The sequence below is a fragment of the Oryza sativa genome, chromosome 1 (assembly GCF_034140825.1).
Source record: "Oryza sativa Japonica Group chromosome 1, ASM3414082v1".
NCBI classification, from domain to species: Eukaryota; Viridiplantae; Streptophyta; class Magnoliopsida; order Poales; family Poaceae; genus Oryza; species Oryza sativa.
In genome coordinates, this window is record NC_089035.1 from 29,241,441 (window position 1) to 29,263,540 (window position 22,100).

Genomic DNA, 22,100 nt, shown 5'->3' on the forward strand with positions numbered 1-22,100 from the left:
AATAAAAAAAAGAGAGGTAGTAGTAGTAGTAAGTTACAGGGAGACGAAACTCAATGTTATCCAATATCATAGGGTATAAAAACTCCAACTCAGAATCAAGCTGAAAGGCTATACTAGAAACATTATGCCGTGATGATAATAACTCAAAAAGATCAATCTCACATTTTATTTGTTGTCACAGGATATTCAAACCACCTAGAATGATTGGTCAGTTTGTAACACAATCTAGCTTAAAGGCTTAAAGCTACTAAATGGAAAGACTGTGGTACTGCAGTCAACCTATATGACAATCTATTCAGAAATAGTGATAGGTCCAGCACACTAGAGATTTTACAGTTTTAACCGAACTAAATTTAGGATATCCACTTATAGTTTACTCTGAACATGGAACATTGCTATGTAGTTCTAATAAAACTATTTTCTTATATACTTACAACGGTGCTATATAACACTTGCTGTCTTGAGAACAAGGATTATATTATGCTTTTCAGAAAAGAATTCTTGACTAACAAAACTAAAGCGATTTGCAGCAACTGAAATGTTTAATAAATTCTATCAGTTCAGACTTCAAACCATGCAACCAAAGAGGGTTTCTTATTGTCATTGACAATTTGACAGACAATAGTGAGTAAAAGCAATCGGAAAGGCAGTCACAGGTATCCATTCGAAACAATTATTCAATTAAGTGCTAGGGCATAACCACTTATTGTCATATTATATGATACATATATAAAGTACAAGGAACAGCTCTATCCACTTATGTGTATAGTTAGAAGAGCCTCAAAACCTAGTACTACAAATTAAAGATTACTGTGACACACCAAGTTCATCAACTGCAGTTGAATAAGATGCAGAAAAAGGAGTTCATGGTGACAATAAGCAAGATAACGGCCATGGGGGGTTAACTAAAGCTCAGATCTTACCATTCAGCTTGTTCTGGAGAACATCCATCACAGAAGCAAAGTCAGCCTTCACATTGATTGGTGGATTAGCGTACTGGCACAGCATGTCCTTGATGTTCCTGTCATGGTAGTCTATCTTCGATTGTGTGAACTTAAGCCCATGCGCTGTACTAACAACCACTGTGCGGTCATTAGGCCCGATTATGCGCTGGTCTCGAAGCTTGAACAAAGCAGCAAGTGCAACCCCGGTGTGTGGGCAGGCAAACATTCCGGTGCGGTCAGCAAGTGACATTGCATCCATGAGTTCTTCCTCCGTAGCTTCCTCAACAATACCGTCAGTTGCCTTCAGGGCGACCACTGCACGGTCGACAGATACTGGATCACCAATCTGTATGGCAGATGCAAATGTAGTTTCGGCTACACGTGGCTGGAAATCAGTCCACCCTGACTTGTAGAACCGATACAACGGATTTGCGTTTGCAGCTTGTGCGCATACAAGACGCGGCACACGATCAACAAGCCCAAGAACACGGCACATCTCAAACCCCTTGTAGAAGGCATAGATATTCCCAAGATTGCCTCCTGGAACAATGACCCAATCCGGCACCTGCCAATCGAACTGCTGCAATATCTCGATGGCTGCCGTCTTCTGGCCCTCAAGCCGAAGGGAGTTCAGCGAGTTGGCAAGGTAAATCGGTAGCTCGGCGGTCACCTCCCTGATGAGCCGCATGCACCCGTCAAAGTCCGTGTCCAGCGAGAGCACGGTGGCGCCGTTGGCGATTGGCTGGATGAGCTGCTGCAGAGAGATGCGGTCGGCGGGGAGGAACACGATGGCGGGGATACCTGCGGCGGCGCAGTACGCGGAAAGCGCGGCGGAGGTGTCGCCCGTGGACGCGCAGCCGACGCCGTTGATGGGGCGTGAGAGCGGCGCGCGGCGGAGGCGGTTCACCTGGCTGACGAGCACCGTCATGCCGAGGTCCTTGAAGGAGCCCGTGTGCGAGATGCCGCAGTGCTTAACCCAGAGGTCGGTCATCCCGCCGAGGTGCTCGCGGCCGAGGCGCTCCGCCCAGAAGAGGTTGGAGTTGCCCTCGAAGAGGGAGACGATGTGGTCGGAGTCGATCTCCGGGAGCACGAACTCCTTCTTGGACCACACCCCGGAGCCGTAGGGCCACGCGGTGCGCCCCACGCGGGAGTCGAAGAGGTCGCGCCAGTAGGAGCCCGGGAAGCGCGCGAGCGCCTCCATGTCGTGGCACACGTCGAGGAGCCCCCCGGAGCTGGAGCGGTAGACCACCTCGTCCAGCGAGTAGCGCTCGTCGGGGTCGTCCTCGGGCGTCGGGGGGAACGGCACGTACCACGCCGAGAAGTCGTTCCCGGGGCCGCGGAGCCGCGCGGCCTCCTCCCGGATGTTCTCCTCCGCGGGGCGGCGGTGCCTCGTGGCCGTCGTGGCGGCGTCGGAGGCGCATCGCGCGCGGTGGGGCGCGGCGCGCAGCGGGCGGCGGAGGTGAGGCCCGCCGGCGAAGGGCCTGGGGTTGGACGAGTGTGGGTGGGCGAAGAGGAGAGAGAGGGACGACGCGGTGGCGGTCGCCATGGCGGAGGAGGCGAGGTGCTTGGCGGCGGAGGAGGAGGGGATGGGGGGAGTAATTAGGGAGGAGGATGGGTGACGTGGATGGGGAGGTTTTAGGCTTTAGGGGAGGGATGATTCGATTGATCTGGACGTTAATTGGGCGCGCAGCCGTTAGGAGGCCGACAGGTGGGGCAGATTCTTTGTGATGGTATATTTGCGTTTAGTTTTTTTACTCTCTCCGTGAGCTTAAATCCAAATACAGTAACAGTAGTCAAGCTAGTTTTGGCTTGCTACTAATGTAGATACCATGTCATCTATAAATAATGCTAATACCATGGACAACAATCGCAATTTTGCAACATTCATATTCTATATACTCCCCCATCCCAAGATAAATGTAATTTTAAATTTAACTTTTATCCTAAAATAAATACAATCCCACATATTACTTGCTCACATTAATTAATCGCATTACATCTCAAAATTTTCTCCATCATACCTTCAATTACCCTCTCAGTCCCTACCAGCTCTTATTTAATAGGGATACTTAGGTAATCTCTCTATTATTTTCCTCACACACTTTTTAAAAATATACTTACAGTGGAACAGAGAGAGTAAGCAACTTCATGCAAAATTGGTCGTGAAGCATCGGAAGATCATTATTTCAATCTTATAGCACTAAGAAAAAAAAAATCCCGATTCACTTTTTATGAAATGATCCGGTTCCCTTTAATGGATATTGCAAGGCTCAATTATCGGTTTTCTTCCATTTAGATCGATAAACGTGTACTCATTCTAAAATTGCTTATATTTATGGATGTAGGTAGCAGCTTACTGTTCGCATTCCATTCATATTGCATTGAAATTTTAGCACCTTAGGTGCTGGGGTCGACTCCCCATGGGAGCAAATTTTTCAGGATTTAACGGTATTGTGCTTTCAGTAGTAGGCGACGTGCCCGTCGACAGTGAGACGCCTAAAGTGACTTCACCAATCTCTAGGATTTGATTTGCTGGTCCAGTCTTTGAAGATGCTTATAGGGGTAGGGTTTGCGTACAAGGGGCGGATATACAGTAGAAGAAGGACCGGTGTCAGGCGACACCGACGACTTTTGGCAAAACTATAGCAAAATTGTTTACCCATATGTTATAACACCATAATCTAAGCATGATTAGCATACTATAGCACCGATAGACACATTATGACACCAACGAATCGATTTCCTGAATCCGCCACTGTTGCTTACGCGTTTTTATAGGGGTGAGTATGCGTGCATTGTGAGTGTCTGTTGTACTGTGTATTTCTTTTAAAAAAAGTGAATATCCACTGAGCTGTACGCTATCCTCCATTTTTGGGACAAGAGCGAACTACCATCGCATATTTGGAACGTGGAAAATCGAGATCGAGAGGACAACGTCATGCAAAATGATTTTGGATGGATAGTAACTACGGGCTGGAGGAATCGTCGGGGACCCCACCAGAGCCGCTGCAGCACTGCTCCCACACAAGATCACCATATCTCTGAAAATGGACGCGATTCTACATTTCTACGCAACAAATAGTGGCGAAAGCGAACGGCGGTTCAGCAGCATATTCCAGCGGTCCAGCCGGCTCCTGCCGTGCTGCAAAACAATATCTTGTGCCGCCGTTGCTACGGGTTTATGAGCTCATGGCGTGCAGCGGCCTTGCAAGAACAAGAGGAGAATGCACCCGGTATGGCTCAATTCAGTGTGTGCAAGTAACAACGTATTCAAATGAGTGATTACTTAATCAACACTTGTATATACATATAGAAAGTGAGACAAGGTACTGTGGAACACTGAAATCCTGTTTAACAGTATGCTGACGATTTCCAAAGTATAGATTACCAAGACAAAAAGGCTTCTCTCTCTCTCTCCCCCTACCAGGTCACCAAATTACAGTGCTACAATTGTTTTTTGAAATCAATACAAGGCTACAAATGTAAGGAACAGAAGTACGCATGTAGTGTGACGTCTCTAACTTCCCTGTATTTAAGCTGCTGGTGAAAATCACCGTACCAAGTTGCTGCAGCTCAAATAATCTCTTCCGTCCTCGGGAGCTCAGGATTTCCTGAGAGTAAAATGACCACCATGTGTGCAAGTGTCTACTGGATAGGAAACATTCAGATCTGACATAAGAATCTTTATGTTATAAGAATAAATTGAACACTTTATCATCTATTCAACATTTCAGAGGACTGTGCGGTGTTCACATAAGTTGCGCTCTTGTTGAATCCCTCAAGTGCCATTATTCTAACTGCCTCCAAGCCCCTATGGAAAGCGAAATCAAGCTGCAAAAAGAGATGTGTACATCTTAAACAAACAGTGCTATGCCCAGAACAGAAAATGAGGTAAATATGAAAAAAAAAAGGGTTTCTTGAAAGCATTCTAATTAAAACCTCTTCCTGTTCTTTTCTGTTAAATGGTCGGAGAACAAAATTGGCAGGATCCATCTTCCCAGGTGGTCGTCCAATGCCTGCAAGATATCACCGCAAGAATATTTTCAGACATGGTAACTGAGTTGAAAAAGGAGAGAAGCGCTATACCAATTCTTAGACGTGGGAAATCACGGTTCTGCTTCAAATGGTTGATAATGCTTCTCACCCTGCAAGTGGTGAACATATGGATGAGAGGTTCCCCAAGAGAAGATGTGGGAGAAACAAATGTACAATTGAACATCCTAAAGTTTGTCTGATGCATTTTCTCACAACTATGCACCTTAGATCAGTTCTTAAGTAACAATGGATAATGCATTGCATTAGGACAAGTAGAAAGATGGTGCCAACGGTATATGATGAGAAATTAAGAATATCCTTTTGCTTAGGTGAACTTCAGAGTTATCTACCTCCAAAAGTTAGGTCTTCAGCATAAAGTTAGTAAAATAATCACTGAGTTAACACATGCAGGTAATGAGTTTCGACCATTTTGTAAAAGAAGTAGAAGAGAGCTGAGAAATTAAGAATATCCTTTTGCTTAGGTGAACTTCAGAGTTATCTACCTCCAAAAGTTAGGTCTTCAGCATAAAGTTAGTAAAATAATCACTGAGTTAACACATGCAGGTAATGAGTTTCGACCATTTTGTAAAAGAAGTAGAAGAGAGCTGGAGTACCCATTATGACCGCCATGTCCACCTTTCGGCAGTAGACGCAATTTTGCAAAGGGCAAGTCTAGATCATCATACATCTGCAGAGAATAAAAAATGAATGAAGAATCAAAATATAGCAATCTGTTAAAAAAAACAGCAACCAGAAACTCGAGGATAGCACTTTACCACAAGAACTTGATTAAGTGGTATCTTGAAATATGAGACCAACTGCCCCACCTGTATAACTCGATTTGTCAAACGAAAAAGGTAAAAAAAAGAAGGAACAACTAGTAGTGAAGGTTGTTTTGGAATCAGTATACTTACAGACTCACCACTTGCATTCATAAAAGTTTGTGGCTTGGCCAGCATGATAGGGGCATCTCCAATACGACCTAAATATTATTTTCTGTTATGAATGTTTGATAGCACTACCTTCAGAATTTCAAATAAGTATATGCACCTGCTCATGTTTAATATTCAAGCATAGAGTATCTTAAACAAATAGCATTTGTTTATAGGTAATATTTATGAAAACCGCATAAATATTGTTAGAGTTGAAAAGGTAATGTGCAAGACTTGAGGAACAAAGTACAGCTCTGGGAATCCAGATAGCATGGCTTCTTTCAACACAAGATGTATCAGTTGAAAAGAATTATATTAATTGTCAATATTACCTTTTCCTACCATTGCCTTGAACTGCATACTGCTGAGGGATATACCTTCAGCTTCTGCTATAACATCAATCATCTCGAATCCAACCTGTGAACAATATGAGCGACCTCAAGGTTAGCAACTAAATTAGATACATAATGCATTGGTGCACTCATATTGGGACTGTGTCATGCGTGACCATTTATTGAACAAAGGACTGAAGTTATGTGCAATATATATATTCCACGAAACTGATACTGAAGACATAGAAACTGAGAATCAGACGAAAAAACATTGTATGAATTAGATGCCTCAAAAAGCAACGCATAATGAATTTTGCTGCCCTCAAAGTGAGATCTCCTTTGTAATATATACTGTCAACAAAAACTTGACAACTACACATTGAAATGTTCTTTTCAAATACTTCATCTAACATGTGGCCATTTCCATACTTGCAGAATGGGTTTGAGCTCTTCAACAGTCAGAAAGGTTGCAGTTTTGTTTATTTCGTCTTTGAACAACTACCAGTTCGAGTATTCGACCCTAATAACTACAGGGAGTCTAGTACAAGCAGCTCAAAATCAGGCAACTTACGTTGTGGCGAGTCCCTTGGTACACTTTCCCGGGGTTCCCGAGCCCGACGAACAACCACGGCTTCAGCGCGCCGCCGTCGCCCGCGGCCGCCGCGGCTGACGAGGAGGCCGCTCGGCACGCGGTGGCAGAGGCGGGGACCGGCAAGCATCTTGCCCTCGCGCGGGCGAGTGAGAGGAGGGGGCAGGGGATTCGGGAAGCAGAGGCGCCGGAGAGCAGCCGCATCGCCGTAGTCGCCGCCGTCGCCGCCGCCCGTGAGGAGGAGGAACCACGAATTGGCGGCCGGCTCGGAACCAGGAGCGCTTTTCCATCGTCTACTCTGATCGGACGGCTATGAGTAACCCAGGATCGGAATCCGACGGTTGCCTCCGAGCCCTCGATCTCGGCCGCGAGGCTTCAGAATCCGACGGTGGAAATGCCCCGTGCGGCACGGGCTCGAGTCCCTTCTCTGTTCTCTCTCTCTCGCTACGCGGTGGGCGCAAGGGCGCAAAGCGACGGTCACTGGCGTAGCGTTCGGCCGAAGCGAGCCCGTAGGCCGGAGGAGCCAGCCGCCATCGTCGGCGACTAGGCCGCTATCGTTACAGCTAGGCTAATAGTACAGCTACTTGTTACCTCCAAAAATAACCACATCATTCTATTCTAGCGAATGACACAAGCTAATCAATACAATAATAGAGTGCGGGTTTATTTGGGGAGGTTAAAATCATGAGAAGCAGCTGATTGTTAACCAGCTTATAAGAATCTGAAAATAGCTAAGAGTCTGACTGTTAGTTTATTTTCTGGATTCTATAACTATAGCTTCTTAAAATCTAGACCAAAATCTAGACTGTTTGGGGAAACTTCTAGTTCTGGGAGAAGCTGTAGCAACTAGAAACTCTCCCCAAACAGAACCTATATATACATCTCTACGCACTTCCCATGGCTAGGTTTGATTTTTTTTTTTAAAATCTTCACTTGAATGTTGCAATTGGCTGAGAGCAGCAGCAATATTGGGAGCAGTGTACAACCGGGCTGTAAATTAGTCACCGAGCTTCTCTCTCTTTTCCATTCACCCTCCAGCTTACTCCTCAAACCTACGTGGAGTCAGTATCGCCGGCGCTATGAGTGTTATTTTAACTGCTCTTAGAAGGTCAATTCTTGCGTCCTGCATAACCCGTGTCGGAGGCCACAGCCGAAAACTGCAGGTGTTGTGGCGGTGAACCTTCACTTTTCCATGTCAAAGAGATTGCCATAACTTACGTTAAAAAAAAGATTGCCATAACTTTTTTTTTGCGCTAAGCTTGTAGTTGTAACCGCTAGTTACTAATGCTCTCTAAACATCCTAGCTTGCTATATTTTAGGATAGAACCGGTACTTACTACAATAGCCACTCTCTTTGAGCTACATGATTACACGGAAAAAAGAAACAATTCTCACATGAATAGCAAATATTTACCTTGTTTCAACTCCTTAGATTAAACATATATTTCCACCCTATCTTCATGCCATCAGAAATGAATGGCCACATCGTTACGGTATATTTACAAACGAAAAATAATTTATAAATATATTTTTTATATACGTGTTCTTAGCGATTTAAAAGTAAAAGCTGAAAAAATAAACTTCGATGTAAAACCCCAAAATCAACTCTAAATATAAAGTTAAAAATTTAAATTTTGGCTGATACTTATAAACATAAGAAAAGGACGAGGGACAAACTCTTCCATGCTAGTAGTAACTGTTCGTGCTGTTGTCAAACAGTAGTCTCGCGCTACTGTTTGTATTCTTTTCGAAAAAAAAATGAACTAGCTATACTGCTTTTTTATATGTGCTAATGGAATCCTAGCTACTCCGTATTTGAATTGACAAAATTAAAGCAGCATGTCATGCATTCTGCAGTTCTCTGCAGAGAGAAATTGGATCTGCGCACAGCAGGGTCGGTTTAGTTGTCACATCGAATGTTTAACCGTATGTGGGAAGGGTTTTTGAAACACGAACGAAAAAACTAATTTTATAACTCACATGTAAAACTGCGAGACGAATCTTTTGAGCCTAATTAGTCTGTCATTAGCACATGCAGGTTACTGTAGCACTTATGGCTAATCATGGACTAATTAGGCTCAAAAGATTCATCTCGCGATTTCCCCCCTAACTGTGCAATTGGTTTTTCTTTTAATCTATATTTAATACTTTATGCATGTGTCTATAAATAAAAGTTGGATGTGATGTTTTTGGAAAAATAATTTGGGAACTAAACCCTATTGCCAAGGTGGATGTTTTCCGCGAGACCTGCAAGTCTTCCCCGCCATAACGTGTACGTTTGCACATTCTCAAGCAGCACCAGAAGATGAATCAGTTTAGCGAAAACTCCATGAGACGGACAAAAAATGTGACAGTCATGCGTTATTATTACTCCCATCCCTCTCTAAACGATGTACAAACTAGACAGGGGATGTCCTGTCGATTAGGCAAGACCGCAAGACTCTTTCCCTAATTCCCAGCCCGTCAACTGGTTCTTTATGAGTCACACACGTATTCAGGGTTTCACACTGACGATGCCATGAAGTGCAGCAGAGATATACCAGTCCAGTGTGATCAGCGGTCGTGTTTCTTCCAGTCCAGTCGCTTTCCAGCAAGAACGTGTCCAGTGGGGGGCGCTAACTATCAGTCTACCACCAGTCAGCCCCCGAAGGAAAAATAGACAAGGCAGCAACAGTTTTAGTTCATACTAGTCTAATCTTTGGAAATTGGAAGCATTAACAAGTCCGTAGCCTTCTTTTTGTCCACAACTAGAGAAAAAATAACATGAGACGTTTCTCCAATAAAAGTTAGATAGAAATTTAGATATTTGTGGCATATTTTTCAAACTGCTAAATAATACGTTTCATGTAAAATTTTTCTATATGAAAAATTACTCTAAAATATCAGATAAATATATTTTCTCAAGTTTGTAATAAAAAAACTTAATTAGTCATACGTTGATATCATCTCATTTTATATAAAATACTTAATTTTTATCTTCATCTTCATCTATATGAGTTTCATTCGAACATGACGTACTACGCTGTGTATTCAAGGTAGCACTAGCAAATTAAGCTGTACACTCACAGGAACAAATGCCAATTTCGTTTCCGTACTACGTTCCCCCTTCACTGTTTTCTTTGGTGAGATGAAAAAAATGTCATGCTAATTAATTAAGCTGTGTCCCCGCAAAAAGAAATTAATTAAGCTGTGCACTCTCGATCGATCGGTTCGGCAAAAGATTTATTATTTCCTCTTTCGCCTATTCTTTCATCACGGTCACAAACGTGAACATGCACGTACAGGGAAGCAGCTTGTGAACGAGCTCGCTCGCATCAACTTTTAGGCCGCCTTTGATTTAAAGAAAAAACATAGAAATTTTGAAGGATTTTAATCCTACAGAAAAATTTTCTATAACACCCTTTGAAACAAATGATCAAATCCTATCATATCCTTTGGAATTTCTATGGAATGGATAATTCTAAAGAGATTTTCTTGAGGAAATTTAACAAGAGCTCCAACCTCTTGAAAGCTTTCCTTTTAGTCTATCTCTTTCATCCGATTTTCTTCCCTTTTGCCGCGGTTCATTCAAACGATCATTCCTGTGTTTTGCAATCCTCTATTTTACACTTGCATTCCTATTAGGGCCCCTTTGATTCGCAGGATATGAAAAACACAGGAATAGGAAAAACACAATATTTGAAATGGTAGGATTTTCAAATCCTACGGGAAGAGAAAACAGAGAAAAACGTAAGAAGATCCTTTGATATAGGCATAGGGAAAACAAAGGAATTCGCACCAGGAAGAATTCCAAGAGGTCTTACCTCTTTTTTAGTTTCCTTTGGAATCCACTCATAGGAATGCAATCCTATGGAATTTATACTTGCCTTTTCTATAAATCAAAGAGGCTTGAAGGAAAAAAATCCTTTGAAATCCCATTCCTAAAAAAAATCATTTGGCATTACTTTAAATTAAAGAGGCTCTAGAATCCTACGTTTTTCTTATTCCTTCGTTTTTTCATTCCTAAGATTCAAAGGGATCCTTAGTTTGTATTCCTTCTCCAGTTTTCCCAATTCAGCTTTCTCGTTTTTCGTGCGCACGCTTTTTAAACTATTAAACAGTATGTTTTATATTAATTATTTTTTTAAAAAAGCTAATACTTAATTAATCATATGATAATACGATGCATCATTTTGCGTGCAGCCTTAGTTTCCATGGGGGGCAAAGTCTCTGGTCGGTCTTCCCGATGTACGTGGTCTGGCTTCTCCAGTCTCCACTATCGCAACTCCCAGGATATAAGCTTGGCCACCACGCCATGCACAGCTACCAGCCTCAGCCAGCTGCCACCTCCGATTCCATCGAGCTCTCCTCCTGCCAATGGCGCTCGTCTTCTTCTTCTTCGTCGTCTTCCACCTCGCCGTGCTGATGGCTGCGCTCCTGCTCGCAAGCGCGCCGGCGTTCGCCACGGCCGACGATCTGTCGGCGCTGCTGGCGTTCAGGGCGCGGGTGTCCGACCCGAGCGGCGTGCTCCGCCGCGGCAACTGGACGGCGGCCGCGCCCTACTGCGGCTGGCTCGGCGTCACCTGCGGCGGCCACCGCCACCCGCTGCGCGTCACGGCGCTGGAGCTGCCCGGCGTGCAGCTCGCCGGCTCGCTGGCCCCCGAGCTCGGCGAGCTCACCTTCCTCTCCACCCTCAACCTCAGCGACGCCCGGCTCTCGGGCCCGATCCCTGATGGCATCGGCAACCTGCCACGCCTCCTGTCTCTCGATCTCTCCAGCAACCGCCTCTCAGGTAATCTCCCCTCGTCTCTCGGCAACCTCACCGTGCTTGAAATCCTCGACCTTGACTCGAACAACCTCACCGGTGAAATCCCTCCCGACCTGCACAATCTGAAGAACATTATGTACCTTGGATTAAGCAGAAACGAGTTGAGCGGGCAGATACCACGTGGCATGTTCAATGGCACGTCACAGCTTGTTTTCTTGAGCCTTGCTTACAACAAACTAACAGGGAGCATTCCTGGTGCTATTGGTTTCTTGCCAAACATTCAGGTGCTTGTACTGTCAGGGAACCAGCTTTCAGGGCCAATACCTGCATCGCTGTTTAACATGTCCAGCTTGGTACGGATGTACCTGGGCAAGAACAATCTCTCTGGCTCTATCCCAAACAACGGAAGCTTCAACCTTCCCATGCTGCAAACAGTTAATCTCAACACAAACCATTTAACTGGCATAGTGCCTCAAGGCTTTGGGGCATGCAAGAACCTGCAAGAGTTCATTCTATTCAGCAATGGCTTCACCGGTGGCATACCACCGTGGCTGGCTTCTATGCCTCAGTTGGTGAATGTCTCCTTGGGTGGCAATGACCTTTCTGGTGAAATCCCTGCCAGCTTGGGCAACCTTACAGGTCTCACCCATCTGGATTTCACCAGGAGTAATCTGCATGGGAAGATACCACCGGAGCTGGGACAGCTGACACAGCTGCGGTGGCTGAACCTTGAGATGAATAACCTGACCGGTAGCATCCCAGCCTCTATCAGAAACATGTCTATGATCTCTATCCTTGACATATCCTTTAACTCATTGACTGGATCTGTGCCAAGGCCAATATTTGGTCCAGCCCTTAGTGAACTCTACATTGACGAGAATAAGCTCAGTGGGGATGTCGATTTCATGGCTGACCTGTCAGGTTGCAAGAGCCTTAAGTATCTTGTGATGAACACAAACTACTTCACTGGTAGCATCCCAAGTTCTATTGGCAACCTTTCCTCCCTCCAGATCTTTCGAGCATTCAAGAACCAAATTACTGGAAATATCCCTGATATGACAAATAAGAGCAACATGTTGTTCATGGATCTTCGCAACAACCGATTTACCGGGGAAATTCCGGTATCAATTACAGAGATGAAGGATCTCGAAATGATTGATTTTTCTTCTAATGAGTTGGTTGGGACCATTCCTGCAAATATTGGCAAATCAAATCTGTTTGCCCTAGGCCTTGCCTACAACAAGCTCCATGGCCCCATACCTGATAGCATTAGTAATCTAAGTCGGCTACAAACCTTAGAACTATCAAATAATCAGCTCACTTCAGCAGTACCGATGGGCCTATGGGGCCTTCAAAATATCGTGGGTCTTGATCTGGCTGGAAATGCTTTGACTGGCTCTTTGCCAGAAGTTGAAAATCTGAAAGCAACAACATTTATGAACCTTTCTTCCAATCGATTTTCTGGTAATTTACCAGCCTCACTTGAACTATTTAGCACACTGACCTACTTAGACCTTTCATATAACTCCTTCTCTGGAACAATTCCAAAGTCCTTTGCAAATCTTAGTCCTCTCACTACCCTGAATCTCTCTTTCAATAGATTGGATGGGCAAATCCCAAATGGTGGTGTGTTCTCAAACATTACCCTCCAATCTTTGAGAGGGAACACAGCACTCTGTGGTCTTCCACGCCTTGGTTTCCCCCATTGCAAAAATGACCATCCTCTTCAGGGTAAAAAATCAAGGCTTCTAAAAGTAGTTCTTATTCCAAGCATATTGGCTACTGGAATAATAGCAATCTGCTTGCTGTTTTCGATTAAATTTTGCACTGGCAAGAAACTGAAGGGCCTGCCGATTACTATGAGTTTGGAGTCAAACAACAACCATAGGGCTATCTCCTACTATGAGCTGGTTCGTGCCACAAACAACTTCAATAGTGATCACCTACTAGGAGCTGGAAGCTTTGGCAAAGTCTTCAAGGGCAATCTAGACGATGAGCAGATCGTCGCGATAAAAGTCCTCAACATGGACATGGAAAGAGCTACCATGAGTTTTGAAGTCGAGTGCCGTGCACTTCGCATGGCTCGGCACCGAAACTTGGTGAGGATACTCACCACCTGTTCGAATCTGGACTTCAAGGCGTTGGTGCTGCAGTACATGCCCAATGGGAGCCTGGACGAATGGTTGCTGTACAGTGACAGGCATTGCCTTGGATTGATGCAGAGGGTGAGCATCATGTTGGATGCGGCGCTCGCTATGGCTTACCTACACCATGAGCACTTTGAGGTAGTCCTCCACTGTGATCTGAAGCCAAGCAACGTGCTGCTTGACGCAGACATGACGGCTTGCATCGCAGACTTTGGAATTGCAAGGTTATTGCTAGGAGAGGACACCTCCATATTCTCCAGGAGCATGCCAGGAACAATCGGATACATGGCACCAGGTAATCACTTGTCGATTTACCGTTCATCTTTGGTTCCACTGAAATCGCCAATTTCTGCAGATCCCCCTTGATCTTTGTTTACCATGAACATCACAGAGTACGGGTCGACAGGAAAAGCATCGCGAAAGAGCGACGTGTTCAGCTACGGGGTCATGCTCCTGGAGGTCTTCACGGGGAAGAAGCCAACCGACGCCATGTTCGTCGGAGAGCTGAGCTTGAGGGAGTGGGTCAACCGAGCGCTCCCGTCAAGGCTCGCCGACGTCGTACATCCTGGCATCTCTCTGTATGACGACACGGTGAGCAGCGATGATGCCCAAGGTGAATCAACCGGCAGCAGGAGCTGCTTAGCGCAGCTGCTGGATTTGGGGCTGCAGTGTACCAGAGACTTGCCTGAGGACAGGGTGACGATGAAGGATGTGACTGTGAAACTGCAGCGGATCAAGGAGGTATTACAAGCCTAGATAGTCTTGTCCTGCAGCCCTGCAGATGATAACCCAAAGCTGGCAAGGCCATGTGTCATCTGTGGTGGTTGCAAATGCTGAACTGCATCATGAAAGCTGTAGCCTTCCTTGAAAAGATACCTGTAACAGTAGTTGAGTTGCAGGTTTGCAGCCATCTAACAAAAAGTAATATACTACGTGTTAGAGAGTTGTTTAGGGCTTAATCCTCCAATAACCTGCCAAAGAACGCAATGAATATTTCTACTAGTTTTCAAAGGACCACTGAAAAATTTCAGTTAACCCAACAATATATGAGAGGTCCACGATTCCATCATGATGCCCACAGCCCACCCTCCATCGTACAGAAAATAAGCAAACAATGCAAGCAAGCAATTAAATACTTAATGGAAGGGAAGTTGTGCACGTACAGCTTCTCTTGTATTCAATGTACTACTATCAATTATCAGTGATCATGACGCTGTTTGATGGCTCCATGGATATGGATAGTCTAGCATGGGGAAGAGCGACTATCATCAACTTGCTTCGCTGAACCTGACCGCCTTCAATAATAGACATGTGAAATGGCGGTTGGTGTGAAATGGTGCGTTGGTGAGCACGATTCAGAGCATAGTCTACTCAGGATTGACCAAACACATGGAAAGTGTTGCTTCTCTTAGACTCTTAGTCAACTGCTGAATAAGGGTTAAGGGTGTGTTTAGTTGGGGAAAAGGGAATTTTTGGATGTCACATCGGACGTTTGACCGGATGTCGGAAGGGGATTTCGGAACCGCAAGACGAATCTTTTAAGACTAATTAAGCCGTCATTAGCACATGTGGGTTACTGTAGCACTTATGGCTAATCACGGACTAATTAGGCTTAAAAGATTCGTCTCGCGATTTCCCCCATAATTGTGCAATTAGTTTTTCTTTTAATCTATATTTAATGTTTTATGCATATGTCCAAAGATTCGATGTGATGTTTTTGGAAAAAAAATTTTGGGTAACTAGACGGGCCCTAATAAGAAATGGATCTCTAGGATAGAAGCGCTTCAGTATTTTTACAGTTCTTTGATACCTGAAACAACAGCCAGGAACAAACTTTTAAAAAGATTGTCCTGAAAAAAATCACACCAGATGTTTCATTCGTGAAAAGAAAAGGCATAAGTAATGGTGCCAAGCATACCAAGATAGTATCAAAGATGGAAATGGCATATGAATATACTTGGAGTTTGCTTTCAAAAAAATATACTTGGAGTTAGATTATCTCCCAGTTTTTATTTAAAAAAAAATCTAGCTAGCGTAGAACGACTATTTAAGTGATTTTCTGAAAAAAAAATTAAACCAGATGTTTTATTCTTGGAAAATCAAACAAACATAAGTACTGGCGCCAAGCATGAAGCATCAAAGTTGGCTGTGTACACCCATGTTGGTGTAGAGACCGGGTTTTAATCTATTATTAAAAACAGAACAGAAAAAAAACGAAGCTATCAATGACGGAAATGACATACTCCTACAGCTTTGCTCCTTGACTTCTGGAAGAGGTTGTTTCTTGGAAGGAATTCATTTTTTTCCTTCTTTCTATTTTGAAACTTTGAAGTGTACCAAGAAACTGCAGTGTACAACCAGCTCTGAAAAATGAAAGTTTGTTTTCAAACGAAAAAGTCTAAAACGCTTTCTTCCTTTCACACATATTTCCACTAAAAAAAACAACTTTTTGACCATTCAACACAATGCACATGTCAATTGCACATCCCACACGGCCACACTTCCAATAAAACCACCAATAGAACCAGCACACTGCTCATGCGTAATTGTGTATCCTCATCATCAACCTTCATTCCTTCACTACCATGGCTCTTCTCTGCATCAGCATGGTGCTCCTCATCCTATTGGCACCATGCGCCACTTCACTCACCCCTCCATACAACAACACAGACCTCGCTGCACTGCTCGACTTCAAGGAGCAAGTCAAGGACCCTAATGGCATCCTTGCCAGCAATTGGACTGCCAGTGCACCCTTCTGCTCATGGATTGGGGTCTCATGCGACAGCAGCGGGAAGTGGGTCACTGGGCTTGAGTTTGAAGACATGGCACTTGAAGGAACCATCAGCCCGCAGATTGGCAATCTCTCCTTCCTCTCCAGCCTTGTACTCAGCAACACCACCCTCATCGGACCTGTGCCAACCGAGCTCGATAGGCTGCCCCGACTGCAAACTCTTGTTCTTTCATACAACAGCCTGTCAGGTACCATCCCCTCCATCCTTGGCAACCTCACAAGGCTCGAGTCTCTTTATCTTAATAGCAACAAATTCTTTGGGGGGATTCCACAAGAGTTGGCAAATCTTAACAATCTTCAGATATTAAGATTGTCAGATAACGACTTGAGCGGACCAATACCACAAGGCCTGTTCAATAACACACCCAACCTGAGTAGGATACAACTCGGGTCAAATAGGCTAACAGGAGCAATTCCTGGTAGCGTTGGATCATTGTCGAAGCTGGAGATGCTAGTCCTAGAAAATAATCTTCTCTCAGGCTCCATGCCTGCTGCTATCTTCAATATGTCCTACCTGCAAGCCATAGCAGTCACACGGAACAATCTCAGAGGTCCGATTCCTGGAAACGAGAGCTTTCACCTCCCTATGTTGGAATTTTTCTCTCTCGGTGAAAATTGGTTCGATGGACCTATCCCATCGGGCCCTTCCAAATGTCAAAACCTTGATTTGTTCTCCCTAGCTGTAAATAATTTCACAGGTTCTGTGCCATCATGGCTGGCGACAATGCCAAACCTCACTGCAATTTACTTGTCAACCAACGAGCTCACTGGAAAGATCCCAGTTGAACTGAGCAATCATACTGGGCTGCTTGCTTTGGACCTTAGCGAGAACAATCTAGAGGGAGAAATACCACCAGAGTTTGGACAGCTGAGAAACCTCAGGTATATAAGCTTTGCAAACAACCAAATAACAGGTACCATTCCCGAATCTATAGGCAATCTCTGACCTCACCACAATAGATTTGTTCGTAAACGGATTAACTGGATCGGTGCCAATGTCATTTGGGAACTTGTGGAATCTTCGTGACATCTATGTTGATGGGAACCAGCTCAGTGGGAACCTTGAATTCCTAGCTGCATTATCAAATTGCAGTAATCTGAACACAATTGGCATGTCATACAATAGATTTGAAGGGAGTTTACTACCCTGTGTTGGAAACCTTAGCACACTGATCGAAATTTTTGTAGCAGACAACAATAGGATCACTGGAAGCATCCCCAGTACATTGGCTAAGCTTACCAACCTACTGATGCTATCTCTCAGAGGAAACCAGCTAAGCGGGATGATCCCCACGCAGATCACATCAATGAACAACCTCCAAGAACTCAATCTCTCCAACAACACCTTGTCTGGCACCATCCCAGTAGAAATCACTGGATTAACAAGTCTAGTTAAGCTGAATCTTGCTAACAATCAACTTGTCAGTCCTATTCCAAGTACCATCGGTAGCCTAAACCAGTTACAAGTTGTGGTATTGTCCCAAAACTCGTTGTCTTCAACAATACCAATTAGTTTGTGGCATCTTCAGAAACTTATTGAGCTTGATTTATCACAGAACTCTTTGAGTGGTTCTCTACCTGCTGATGTTGGAAAACTGACAGCAATTACTAAGATGGATCTATCAAGAAACCAGCTATCAGGTGATATACCATTTTCTTTTGGTGAACTCCAGATGATGATCTATATGAATCTATCCAGTAATCTACTCCAAGGTTCAATACCAGATTCAGTTGGCAAGTTACTAAGTATTGAGGAGTTAGACCTTTCCTCCAATGTGCTTTCGGGTGTCATCCCAAAGTCCTTGGCCAATCTCACTTATCTTGCCAATTTGAACCTATCTTTCAATAGACTGGAGGGTCAGATACCAGAAGGAGGTGTGTTCTCAAACATCACTGTCAAGTCATTGATGGGAAACAAGGCACTATGTGGCCTTCCGAGCCAAGGAATAGAATCATGCCAGAGCAAAACTCACTCAAGGTCAATACAACGGCTACTAAAATTCATATTACCTGCAGTTGTGGCATTTTTTATTTTAGCATTTTGCTTGTGTATGTTGGTAAGAAGGAAAATGAATAAGCCAGGAAAGATGCCACTACCCTCAGATGCAGACTTGCTGAATTACCAGTTAATCTCATACCATGAACTTGTCCGTGCAACAAGAAACTTCAGTGATGATAACCTGCTAGGGAGTGGAAGCTTTGGTAAAGTCTTCAAAGGCCAGCTAGATGATGAGTCCATTGTCACAATAAAGGTCCTAAACATGCAACAGGAAGTAGCTTCCAAAAGCTTTGACACAGAGTGCCGCGTGTTACGAATGGCTCATCACCGCAACTTGGTGAGGATTGTTAGCACTTGCTCTAATCTTGACTTCAAAGCACTAGTTCTTGAGTATATGCCCAATGGAAGTTTGGATAATTGGTTGTACTCAAATGATGGGCTGCACCTCAGTTTCATCCAAAGGCTCAGTGTCATGCTGGATGTTGCGATGGCAATGGAGTATCTACACCACCATCACTTTGAGGTTGTCCTGCATTTTGATTTAAAGCCAAGCAATATTTTGCTTGACAATGATATGGTTGCACATGTTGCCGACTTCGGAATTTCCAAGTTGCTGTTTGGAGATGACAACTCTATCACATTAACGAGTATGCCAGGCACTGTAGGATACATGGCACCAGGTGATAACCCTTGTAAAGTCTGTACAATCTGTATTCTTGTTTCATCTAACTTAAGCTGACCAGTTCTCTTTTGACATGGTGCAAACAGAGTTAGGATCAACAGGAAAAGCATCACGCAGAAGTGACGTATACAGCTACGGAATTGTCCTCCTCGAAGTCTTCACAAGGAAAAAACCAACTGATCCAATGTTCGTCAATGAGTTGACCTTCAGGCAATGGATTAGTCAAGCATTCCCATATGAGCTCTCAAATGTCGCCGACTGTAGTCTACAACAAGATGGTCATACGGGTGGTACTGAGGATTCGAGTAAGCTATCTGAGGATTCAATCATCTTGAATATCTGTCTAGCATCCATAATTGAGTTGGGCTTGCTTTGCTCAAGAGATGCACCTGATGACAGAGTTCCAATGAATGAAGTAGTTATCAAGTTAAACAAGATCAAGTCAAATTACTACTCTCTGTGGAAGCAATGGAGCTCACCTGGTGAAATATCCTGAAATACCCTCTTTAGTGCATCTGGAAACTAATCAAAATGGTTCAGAAGAAAAGAACTCTGAGGAATTATAATAGGTTTTTACAATTGACAAGTCCATATAAAAGGCTTTATGTAAGTAGTATCAGTTGCAAATTGCAAATCTGAGCCACACGCTTGTAATGAATCAAAAGAGAGGAATAGACATATCTTTTCATTAAATGCAAATCACTGCAGAACTATGGATAGTGCAGGAGGAGGTTGAGGCTCTGTTGAAGGCTTGAGAAGATGGTTTGCAGCAAAAATGCTCTGATCAACTAATCAACTAGCAAAAGGTGACATATAAATGCTTTCGCATACAGGGTCAGGTTATGCCACAGAGCAAAGCTAGGTAGCTTTTGAATTTTGGCTTAGGCCCTGTTAGTTCCCACACAAAAACTTTTCACCCTGTCACATCGAATGTTTGGACACATACATGGAGTATTAAATATAGACAAAAAAACTAATTACACAGATTGCGTGTAAATTGCGAGACAAATCTTTTAAGTCTATTGCTCCATTATTTGATAATGTGGTGCTACAGTAAACATTTTCTAATGGCTGATTAATTAGGCTTAAAAAAATCGTCTCGCAGCTTACAGACATAATCTGTAATTTGTTTTGTTATTAGTCTACGTTTAATACTTCAAATGTGTGTCCGTATATCCGATGTGACACGCCAAAACTTTTCACCTCTGGATCTAAACACAGCCTTACTTTTACCTGCTTAGAGTAGTCTTCATAGTCCCATCTTTCCTTGATGAACTGATGAGTAGAGCTCAAGTCTTACTATTTGAAAAAACATGTCACAATATCACTGACAACATATTCTGGTATTACTTTGAGCAGCAACTGAAAAGAAGAATCACCAATACTATGAGACATGAATTTCTCCTTGAAACATACAGAACGTTAACCTTATCATGAAATAATCAAAACGGCATAATGCTAACTTTTTTTAAACAGAGGACAAGTACTGCTTTCATTTTTCATCAAGAAAGAAAATTCATACATTCTGTGATAAAGCTAGTAGTGCCCAGCCTATTTGCAGCTTCTTTTCTTTTCTTTCAGAAGCTGAACTAGTGTGGTACTACTCGAAAGGCAGGAAATAAATAGCTAATGCCTATGCGTTCAATCAGGTCTTGCCGTGCGAGATTAGCTCTGAGATAAAAACAGGCCACGCACAACTTAAGGTAGCAAATCATGATTATCTAAGAGGGAAATACTTGAACCATCCATCACTTTAGAATAGGGTGTTCTAGATGCAGGAAGTAATATGAACTTTAGGACAACATGTACTGATGTACAGTTTAAAGCATATTATCACTAGAATACTAGATTAGGGAAATTCTCCACAAAAAGCAAGCCCGGGAGGAGGCGAAGAACGTACCTACCAGCATTCCCGAATCCCAGTCCCCTAGTTACTGATCAAGGCAAGGAAGCATTCTCGGCGACCAAATACCTAGCCCTCACTCGGGGTAGCAGCCCCCGTCACAGGCATTGCCGATGCGCCCGCTAATCTGCGGAGCGGCGCGGATGCGGGCCGGGAGCGTCTTGCGGAGAGAAGCCGACAAAGCAGCACCTCACGACGGCGAAAAACGCCGCCCCGCGCCGTCGCCGCCGGCCATGGCCACCATCTTCACTGGCTTTTCCCCTCTCTCGCGCGGCGTGAGAAGGAAAGCATAGTACTCCTAACGGGCTATGGGCTTCATTGTTTCCTTTGCCTTTTATAAGCCAAAGCTAAAATTTAAATTTTAAAACTTAATTTTGAATTTGATTTTGATGTTTATTCAACGTATTATTTTTCAGCTTTGGCCTTTAAGTCTCTAAGAACATAAATACAAAAGTTTTACTCACATATTATTTTTTTAATTGCTAATAAGACATTACGGCTTATAATAAGTCGTAAGCAATCCATGGGGACCCATATGTCAAACAGTCGTCTGGTTCCAGGATCCAGAATTAGAATGAACAAACAGCCTATGAGATTTGTCAGCTGTGGTAAGCTTAGGATGCATTTCGGGCTTGCAGCACAGTTCGGATGATCTACTGATGATGTAGGGAGGAGATTCCACCTGAAGTATATATATACTAGATTGTTTGAGAAATTTTGTCAAACCGTCGTAAGGTTTTCAGAATTCAGAGTGAACAGCCTATGAGATTTGACGGCTGGGCGAACAAAGGATGGGTTGATGGTTGCTGCCATTCTAGTCCATTGTGAATGTGCGATCGTGCAGATGATTGGTACAGTACGTTCTGATGCTGGAAGAAGATATCCCACCTGAAATATGAGGCCACTGGAGCTAGCAATTTAAAAGGGAGCGTTACAATTTCTATGGCCATGGAAGACGTGAAGTCCCGAATCCAACTTCGAGCAAATAATAAGGTTCTG

General features: G+C 43.8%; 3 protein-coding genes, 1 long non-coding RNA gene and 1 pseudogene across 4 annotated transcripts; 2 read left to right on the plus strand and 3 right to left on the minus strand.

The window, feature by feature from the left end:
• Positions 1 to 660: 660 nt before the first annotated feature.
• LOC4325651 (threonine synthase, chloroplastic) lies at positions 661 to 2,561 on the minus strand. The gene has a single exon (NM_001428030.1). The coding sequence runs from the start codon at positions 2,488 to 2,490 to the stop codon at positions 913 to 915; it is 1,578 nt and encodes a 525-aa protein (NP_001414959.1). The 5' UTR covers positions 2,491 to 2,561; the 3' UTR covers positions 661 to 912.
• A 1,654-nt stretch (positions 2,562 to 4,215) lies between these two features.
• On the minus strand, positions 4,216 to 7,112 carry LOC4323881 (peptidyl-tRNA hydrolase, mitochondrial-like). The gene is made up of 8 exons (NM_001428031.1): positions 6,815 to 7,112; positions 6,244 to 6,328; positions 5,894 to 5,961; positions 5,756 to 5,806; positions 5,594 to 5,667; positions 5,031 to 5,089; positions 4,884 to 4,960; positions 4,216 to 4,775 (listed from the first exon to the last, which is right to left on the minus strand). The coding sequence occupies exons 1-8, from the start codon at positions 7,034 to 7,036 to the stop codon at positions 4,659 to 4,661; spliced, it is 753 nt and encodes a 250-aa protein (NP_001414960.1). The 5' UTR covers positions 7,037 to 7,112; the 3' UTR covers positions 4,216 to 4,658.
• Positions 7,113 to 11,136: 4,024 nt separating this feature from the next.
• Positions 11,137 to 14,740, plus strand: LOC4323882 (receptor kinase-like protein Xa21). The gene is made up of 2 exons (XM_015775709.3): positions 11,137 to 14,021; positions 14,118 to 14,740. The coding sequence occupies exons 1-2, from the start codon at positions 11,189 to 11,191 to the stop codon at positions 14,480 to 14,482; spliced, it is 3,198 nt and encodes a 1,065-aa protein (XP_015631195.1). The 5' UTR covers positions 11,137 to 11,188; the 3' UTR covers positions 14,483 to 14,740.
• Positions 14,741 to 16,264: 1,524 nt separating this feature from the next.
• On the plus strand, positions 16,265 to 19,897 carry LOC4323883 (probable LRR receptor-like serine/threonine-protein kinase At3g47570; annotated as a pseudogene).
• Positions 19,898 to 19,974: 77 nt separating this feature from the next.
• Positions 19,975 to 21,409, minus strand: LOC136354944 (uncharacterized). Its single transcript, XR_010738866.1, has 2 exons — positions 21,099 to 21,409; positions 19,975 to 20,560 (listed from the first exon to the last, which is right to left on the minus strand). It is a non-coding gene; the product is annotated as an uncharacterized lncRNA (long non-coding RNA).
• Positions 21,410 to 22,100: the final 691 nt, after the last annotated feature.

What these genes read in the sequence shown, in the direction of transcription:
- LOC4323882 (XM_015775709.3), top strand. Translation starts at nt 11,189, where the DNA reads ATGGCGCTCGTCTTCTTCTTCTTCGTCGTCTTCCACCTCGCCGTGCTG. An exon ending in AATCGGATACATGGCACCAG is followed by an intron (nt 14,022 to 14,117) that starts GTAATCACTTGT and finishes TGAACATCACAG; the next exon opens with AGTACGGGTCGACAGGAAAA.
- LOC4325651 (NM_001428030.1), bottom strand. Translation starts at nt 2,490, where the DNA reads ATGGCGACCGCCACCGCGTCGTCCCTCTCTCTCCTCTTCGCCCACCCA.
- LOC4323881 (NM_001428031.1), bottom strand. Translation starts at nt 7,036, where the DNA reads ATGCGGCTGCTCTCCGGCGCCTCTGCTTCCCGAATCCCCTGCCCCCTC. An exon ending in CACTTAATCAAGTTCTTGTG is followed by an intron (nt 5,668 to 5,755) that starts GTAAAGTGCTAT and finishes TATTCTCTGCAG; the next exon opens with ATGTATGATGATCTAGACTT. An exon ending in GGACATGGCGGTCATAATGG is followed by an intron (nt 5,090 to 5,593) that starts GTACTCCAGCTC and finishes CACCACTTGCAG; the next exon opens with GGTGAGAAGCATTATCAACC.